Genomic DNA, 8,649 nt, shown 5'->3' with positions numbered 1-8,649 from the left:
CTAAAAGGAATTATTCCCCAACAGATAGGGCATGCTTTATAGAGAGAGGCAATGTTTTTGCTTCATAATATTGGAGGAATTATTTAGTATAGATCTTACTAGCCTCTAATTGAATAAAAATATGTGGCTTGTATTTCTTTATTAAATGTATATACAGCTCATTTCACTGCCATGACTGATTCTGCTTATAAGCAGAGACATCTGGCCTACAACCTTACAATGAGACTTAAGTGAAGTCAATATAAATGGATCATGCCAACCTAAAACACTTTGTTGTTTAACGGAGAGTATAAACTGATACAATGCCACCATGACACACAGCTAAAAGTAGTCAAGCTAGAGGCAGAAACTGTGAAAGTAACTATCCTCTTCTCTGTCAATTATAATAACTAAACTAATAATTTATCGCTTTGTGCCTGTTCATGATATCCAAAAATCTGTTGAGGCAGCTACCTCAGTTTTTTTAATGGGGGAACCAACTTTGTGCTTAAGAAAATAAAACTGAACAGAATCAGTAGATAAAAATCACAAAGTGCTAGAAGTTTATTCATTATTCAAATTTACATAGTCATTTATGTACAATTCTGGGCAGCTTACAAACAAAACCAAAAAACAAAAAATATGGAAATTTAATACAAGAAAAAGTGATATAAAAACATTAAAATACATAAAAACCATAGGTGAGTTAATCCCTTTAATCAAAACAATCAGTATAGCTGATGAAAAGTACTATTGAATGTTGTGTTAAAGCAATGTATGCACCTATTTTCTTTGCAAATCAGGATGTGTGGGTTATACAGAGGAGTCAGTTGAAACTAAAATCTAGTTTTTGAACCCAGCTAGCAGAAATGCATACTCCAACAATCAAAACAAGAGTACCCAGTCTAAACAAAACACAGTGGAAATGGCAAAGAAATCTAAAATGAGTCAACAACACTACAAACACAACCCATTGGTGCCAATAAATATATTTTATCTTTTCAAAATACCTATTTATGGAGTTCTAACAAAATTTTGAAATCTCATTTAAAAGGATATTGATATTGTTTCAAAACCATGTATGTGCAATCTTAATGCTATGCACTCATTTTATTATTCAGCTAATGAAACTTCGCTCGCAGGTTTCAAGGACAGTAGGACAGGTCTCGGAAAAAAATTGTGCAGTACTGTACCACACACAAAATGGCTTGAATGAATTGCTTACTTTTGGAGGCACACTTCCTCCTCTTTCTGGTTATGTTATTGGTGCTAAATGCTGAACATGGAATTCATGGAAAATACTATATTCAATGAGAATAGAACATAAGAAAGCTGCTGCTATGGCTGTTCATTGATCTTTGAGGTTTTGTGAAGGGTGTAAAAGGTTAAAAAAATAGAAAAGAAGGTATATTAAATGAAAAAATACTGCATTTCAATTGGTATTTATTTATCTCTCTGGAAACCAAGAGACTGAATTTTATTTCCACCTTAGGCATGAAAGGCTAGCTGGTTTGGGCCAGTCACTTTCTCAGCCCAACCCACCTCAGAGGGTTTGGAAGTGGGGAAAATAGGAGGAGGAATGAGTGGTATGTTCACCACTTTGAGTTTTTTATAAAAATAATAAAGGAGGGATATAAATAAATATCTTCCGTTTTGTGACTTTTGTGGCATAACAGCAATGAATTAGCTTTAGGTGTCAGTTAAGAGGAAATTTCCTGAAATAAGCAATTTCCAGCACCCATGTTTACCCTTCCATGTTAACATAAATGTGCAGCGATTGTGCCATCAGATTTCGGGTCCCTTAGAAATCACATCTAACTGATCCATGTATTAGAACTGTGCTACACTGCTCGGTTGTAACAGTGGAATGCACTGGATTTATTTTTGTAGAAATGCAGATGGATTTTAACTGATACCAGAAGACGAGGTCTATAGGCCATAAACTTCAGCAGCATGATCTTAACGAAAGAAAAAAAAAAAAGATCAATCGACAGCAGGATCAACAAAAGCCGTTTGCTTTTTTTACCCTTTGAATAAGATAAACGTGATCCTCCTGTTTTTCCCAACCTTGTTATGCGTCGTATTAAACAAGACATAAATCAATTTGAACGTGCGCGAGCGCCAGCCAGCAAGCGCGAGCTGCTACTGCAGCCCTGAACGTCTTTATACAGTACGAGACGTTCCATTCTCAAGCGGCTGTCGCTGCTATTTTCCAGCCCCACTCAACGAACAAACCAAGCTCGCTCTCTCGCTTCCTCTCCCTCTTTCAGTTCCATTTGTTTACAATCAGATGACATCACTTCTCCCCGTGCCCCTCCGTTCCAACAATACGTCACAATGGTGCGATCGCCGGATTGGTTAGGACGGGATCTCGGCCCCTTTCAAGCGCCATTGCCAGCTTGGCCGTGGTTATAAAAGGCGCTGCACGGAGAAGTACTTCCTCCGTGTTTGGTAGGAGATGATTGAGGCGCTAGGTCTGGAAGTTCCCGGCACTGCCGCAAAACTACGACAGCGGGTAGCGGCTGAACAGAAGGAGTAGGAGTCCCTCCTAAAGCGAGTCTTCTGAAAAGATCGTGTTCTTCTTCTCCCCCCCTGACTTGTTTTCCTTTCTCTCTCGTCCCCAACGCTCGGTTCCTCTTCGGCGGCCCTGAGCGCGCCCCAAACAGTCTTGGTCAACCACCGGAGCTGGCTGCCTCTCGCCCCCTCCGCCTCCATGCATCCCGCCCTTTATACCCGGGCCAACATGATACGTGAGATCGCCGCGGCTGTGAACTTCGTCTCCAAGTTCCTGCGCACCAACGGGCTGATGAACGAGCGGCAGCTTCAAACGTTCAGTCAGAGTCTGCAGGAGCTGCTGGCAGGTGAGGGGGGAGGTCTTCGGATTTTCGTCTCCTTCCGGCTAGTGGCGGGGGGAGGGGAGCAAGCAACAACCGCACAGCTGCTGTTCTAGTGCTCCCCCTCCTCGCGATTCCTCAGATCTTGTTTATTAACCTTTGTAATATTTCGGTCTCCCCGACTAGCTGTCTTCCATAGCTATTGGGGCTAAAGATCCCATGGTAAGCCAGCATTGGCACTGGGCAATTGGTGGAGAAAGACTGCAGTATTGGAAAGAAGGGAAGATAATGATCTGTAAGCTGGTTGCATGATTGGAGTGTTCATGGGAAACTGCCTCAGGAAATTGAGACCTTTGTGTTTTGTACAAGCCTAGGAAGCAGCTATTTATCACTTCAGCCCACTGTGATCTAAAGATATTACAGTGGTTTATGTCTTCTGTTTAATTTTGATTCTGCTCAGTGCTGCTTGTGTGCAAAAGGATTTTCCATTCGTATACCTCTGCGTGTCTGGAAAGTCCCTTTAGCTGCCTTCAGTTCCTCTTTCCTTTCTTGGTGTTTATACACAAAGATCACATTGCCTAGACTAGCATACAGACCAACAAGCCAATCAAACTTTTTAAGTTCTTAATATAAAGTCTTATACCCCTCCTAATTTTTGTATTGGGTTTTGTTATATAAAAGGGAGCAAAGTAATTTTGGGTGGCATTTTAAATTCATTTAAGATACGTGGCCTTTTCTCATTCTGCCCAGATACAAGTGACTGCAAGCTGTATATCTCCTCATATCTCATACATTCCCTGGAAGAGCTCTGTTTACCATTTTCAACTGCTTGAGGTTGGAGGACTGCAGAACAGACGGTCTTGAGATTCTGTCTAAAGGCTGGGGGGAGGGAGGGGGGTGCATGTCTTTCCACATTTGTTTTCCTTTTCTCTTTAACCTTTAGCTAGAGAAGAATATATTATATGCACATCTCTGTGTGGTGCAGTAACATATATTTTTCATACCTTATGGGAGGGTGGAGGGAATTATTTAACGAACATAGACTATTTGTTAATTGAAAATAAAAATTACACTAGTTTCTTGTTTGAGCTATAGCAGTATCTGAGTCTCCCCTCTTCACTGTGGGGGCTAGATTAGTACAGTACTACCTTCCGCAGGAAGCTTTATCACAAGCTTGTTTTCTTTCTAACATGACTTAAGAACTTGTAGTAATTCAGTGTGTGTAAGGAGTGCCTTTCTGTACACCTAGTAAGATTACTAACATAATTTAAGTACATGCTACATAGTAATGATGAAATACTGTATTACTGAATATTTTTTTTCTTCTGAATGTTAAAAGGTGTTATTCACCTGGTAAATAAATGAAGCATTAAATAAAAGTATTACGCTTTTAAGTGTTAGCAACAAGGAAAAACTGTCTCAAAATGTGTTTTTTATGTTATGAAAATATTACTGAATGTAATTATTTCAAAGATTGGTTTGGAAATGCTAGTTTTGGAAATGTTTTTGTTAGCACTAGAAGGTTTAAATTAGATTTTTGACTGTACTATATGAGGTATCTTTTACAAATGCTCTCCTTTGGAGACTAATCCATGTACAAGAAGTAAATGCATGGGAATTGTGGGTAGGAGCAGTCTGAACAAAGCACTAACACCGTGAAGTCTTTACCCACTTGATCTCAGGTGCCCCCCCCTAAAAAAAGTAAACCACTTCTAAAGCTATACAAAACTATCTTCCAAGGGAAAAAAACATCTAAATTGTTCTACATAATATTCATATGGTATTTTGAATAGCACTTCATTTAGCACCTTCAGATTGATTGGTGCTGATCATAAAATTTCATACATGCACTTTCATAGTATTTTGTGTATAATGTAATGTGAGAAGGTGCCATTAAGATTAGTGATACTAAAGACATGTGGAAATAGATGTCTGACTTCGATAAGAAGCTCTTAAAAATTATGCCTATGACAATGAAAGAGCATAGTCTTTCATTGTCATAGGCATTTCTATATACAAACATGAACTTATTCTTGAAATTAATTGACAGAAACTTGATATAGAAAACAATGATTTAATAGTTCACAGTATATTTTTTGCTAAAGTTAGTATTGTTTTTCTGGCTATCAACTAATAAGATAATATACTGTTCTGTCTTTTTCCCCACTACCAGTTCTATTGTCTTATGCACTGGATAACATTTCCTATAAGTCTAGGCTAAATAAGGAATATAAGATAAGATAAATAACTACTAAGAAAGATTGTCAACCCTAACCCTAAACAGACTTCATCTATTACTGAAGCATCAGAAAAGAATGATTCCTGTTTCTGAACGTGTGAAGAGCCAAGTGTGATGTTTATTACTCTTTTCTATTCTGTAGAACACTATAAACACCACTGGTTCCCTGAAAAGCCATGCAAAGGATCAGGCTACCGCTGTATCCGTATCAACCATAAGATGGATCCCCTGATTGGGCAAGCAGCACAACGGATTGGACTTAGCAGCCAGGAACTGTTCCGGCTTCTGCCAAGCGAACTTACTCTCTGGGTTGACCCGTATGAAGTATCCTATCGTATTGGAGAAGATGGCTCAATCTGTGTGCTGTATGAAGCCACACCAGCAGGAGCAAGCCAAAGTAGCACCAGCATGCAAATGGTAGACAGTCGAATAAGCTGTAAGGAAGAACTCCTCTTGGGCAGAACCAGCCCCTCAAAGAGCTACAATATGATGACTGTATCAGGTTAAGATAATAGCCTGTGGATGGATCATCATAGAATGGATGGATAAATTTGGTTTTTACTTTGGGTGGGCTCCTCTGGGGATGGATTACGGAATTTAAACCATGTCACAGCTGTGAAGACCTGGCACAACATAGAATGGTAAACTTGATTTGATAATGGCAGTGCCATAGTTTTGACAGTACCTTTCAGTGATTTAATAGCCTGTGAGTATAGATGATTGCTTGATTTCCTAATGCCTGAAGTTGTCCCAGATAGGCTGCAGTTTTGTCCCAGACATTTTTCTTCTTTTTTAAAAAAAATGCACACACATTTTCAGTCTAAGTCTATAGCTATAAAATTGTTCTCTGCATTAAGTGTTGCAGAGGGAATTTGCACTATACATTTGTTAAAGTTACCATTTTTGGCAGCTCAGTAACAGGACTTGTTATAAACATGGTAATACTGGAAATTTTATTCAACCAGACTTTTACCTAGCACTTAACAATATATATAAACTGTACATAAGTCACACTTAGTGGCCATGAACTGGGGAAAATGGTTTGGTTGCTGTTTTGTATTGGCCTTCAAGGTAGTAAGTGAGTAGGCTGTGCTATGCCAACAGGCTAAAGAGAGACCATTTAAAGACACTGTCTGAACTGTGGTGTATTTTACCAGCCAGCTATCTGTACATTTGCTAGCTTGTAGTTTTCTAAGACTGAGTAAACCTCTTATTTTTAGAAAGTGGAGGTCTGGTTTGTAATTTCCTTGTACTTAATTGGTAAAAGTCTTTTCCACAAACCACCATCTATTTTGTGAACTTTGTTAGTCATCTTTTTTTGGGTAAATTATGAACTGGTGTAAATTTGTACAGTTCATGTATATTGATTGTGGCAAAGTTGTACAGATTTCTATATTTTGGATGAGAAACTTTTCTTCTCTCTATAATAAATCATTTCCTATCTTGGCATTTTAATTTAATCTCTTGTCATGCTTGTATAGGATTAGTTAAAAACTATTTTTAATCCCAGTTAATATATTATAAAAGAAGCAGATGCAGGGAAAAACTGATCATTACAGATGGATGAAGGAGATCATTGGAGTATGAATGTTTGAGGAGCCTAGAACACATACTGAATGTCTCACTTTAATTTTTAATACTATTCAAAATTGATCAAAATGTGGAGATAATGCAAAGGTCCATTAATTCCTGAATATGTGGAAATCGTGCTGAAGTGACTTCCAACAAACAAGAATTGTGACCAAATCCAGAGGATTAATGTTTATATGGTTGCCTGATGAACAAGGATATAGCAAACAAAGGTGGTTTACCTAATCCACCACTTAAAAACACAAGAAAAGTAATAAAAAAGCCAAAAATATATCTTCTTATTTCTGACTTGACGGATACCTTGCTCAGTTGGTATTTACTAAAACCAATGTTGCACAGCCTTTAGGAGCAAGTTAACCGCTCAACAGAAAGGTTTGATTTCCTTTCATTCTTCAAACACCAGATTCCCTTAGAGATCATAAGATGACCTTCAACAAAAGGTATGTATGCTTTTCCTTCCTGATCTAAAGAGTTGAACCTAGGCACATGGAAGTTAATTAAGTTTCTGTTCAGTAAGACTGGATAAGAATGGCTTGAAAGTTTGAATTTATAACTGCAGCTTGTCAGTGATTTCTGTTCTTCACTGCTGCCTTCAATCAAAGGTTTTCCAATGTAAGAAATTCCCACATACCACAATTGGCCCTTTGTGATCTGACTACTGAAGTGCTAGGAGGTATAGGGGACATTGACATTGCCTACCTTGCCCATTCAAGATCAAGCTGTTGGACAACCTCTTGATGAAACTAGCTTTATAACTTGCAAAATACCTAAAGTTAACATTCCTATTAATGTTTAAATTAGCCCTAATAAAAATACATCTTAGGTTCTGTAAGCCAATCTTCTTAGCCTGTTATTTCCAGTTATGCCATAACTGCAATTCCCAGAATACCCATTCTGCATGGCCTTTATAATTGTAGCAACCCCATTCCTAACATATTTGGAAAGTTCCAGGTTGAGGAAGACTGCAGTATGTAGTGAGATAAATTGATTTGATGGTGATTTTCACTCCCTTCACCCCCAGGTTGCTGGAAATATGTGAAGGGGCATCAGCTTGCATAACTTATCTCCAATGAGCAATATATTGGTGGGGGGGGGATTGCGTTTGTGAAATGAATTTCAACTGTATTCTATAGGTTAGAAGGCTAGAAATTAGTCATGCTTGTATGAGTCAAATGACAGCAAATTCCAATTTTGAAAAGAACATAACATTTCAATTAACTTCCCCAACGTCTGTTGTTTAAACTGAGTGTAGCAGTGTTATAGAAGATAGGCCAAGGAGAATTGTTCATCTAAGCACTACATAAATGGATTCAAAATGTTCAAAGTGCATCAGAAACACAATTCAAAAGACCTTCCTCCTCCTTTCTGAAATATGTTCAGATTTGTGACACTTCACATTCAAGATGTTTTGTATCCACATAAAGCTATATTTGAGTAGTACTAAAGAAAATGCTTACACAATCTAGTTGTTTAAGGGTAGCATAATGTTATATAGTGTAATAGTGATTTTAAAAACAAGCAAAACTGCAGTGCTTATTATAAAGATGTTTCTTTGTCACTGCATTAACTGTAAAACAATCTTAGGAAGAACTGGTTTCTTTCAAATATGAAATATATCCCAAATGTAGGACTTATACAACCAATCCTTTGATCACTTTCTTCTTGGTGAGTGCATACTTAAATTATCAAAAAAACAAAACAAAAAACCACCTGCCCACCCCACCCTCATTGTTTGTCTGACATCCTACCTCACCTAATTCAAAAGTACTCCCTCCCCATATATTGACTTTAGTTGCTAAGCAAGTTAAAAAAAACTAGGTTTTTACCATGGAACAATCCAGTGCTAGTTCTAACCTTAAGGCTTGTTTCAAAGTGACTGTACTGTTGCGGTCATACATCAGCAGAACACACAGTCCCTTTAGTGAAAAAAACAATACTCGAGGGTATTTTCAGAATGGTTTCCTGTGACTCTGAAATGTAGCCTTTCTTTTTCGTATTTGACAGATC

General features: G+C 38.0%; 1 protein-coding gene across 1 annotated transcript; it reads left to right on the top strand.

Moving 5' to 3' along the window:
- Window positions 1-2,408: 2,408 nt before the first annotated feature.
- On the top strand, window positions 2,409-6,507 carry BTG1 (BTG anti-proliferation factor 1). The gene is made up of 2 exons (XM_039358169.1): window positions 2,409-2,840; window positions 5,195-6,507. The coding sequence occupies exons 1-2, from the start codon at window positions 2,693-2,695 to the stop codon at window positions 5,557-5,559; spliced, it is 513 nt and encodes a 170-aa protein (XP_039214103.1). The 5' UTR covers window positions 2,409-2,692; the 3' UTR covers window positions 5,560-6,507.
- The last annotated feature ends 2,142 nt before the right edge of the window (window positions 6,508-8,649 follow it).

The sequence above is a fragment of the Crotalus tigris genome, unplaced genomic scaffold (genome assembly GCF_016545835.1).
Source record: "Crotalus tigris isolate CLP2741 ecotype Arizona unplaced genomic scaffold, ASM1654583v1 scf7180000019004.2909048, whole genome shotgun sequence".
NCBI lineage: Eukaryota > Metazoa > Chordata > Lepidosauria > Squamata > Viperidae > Crotalus > Crotalus tigris.
Note: the sequence above shows the minus strand (reverse complement) of the source record. Positions and strands in the feature narration are given on the sequence as shown.

Bases quoted from the DNA above. Each gene is read 5' to 3' on its own strand.
- BTG1 (XM_039358169.1), top strand. From the start codon at position 2,693: ATGCATCCCGCCCTTTATACCCGGGCCAACATGATACGTGAGATCGCC. The intron at 2,841-5,194 runs GTGAGGGGGGAG...TCTATTCTGTAG, and splicing joins TCTGCAGGAGCTGCTGGCAG to AACACTATAAACACCACTGG.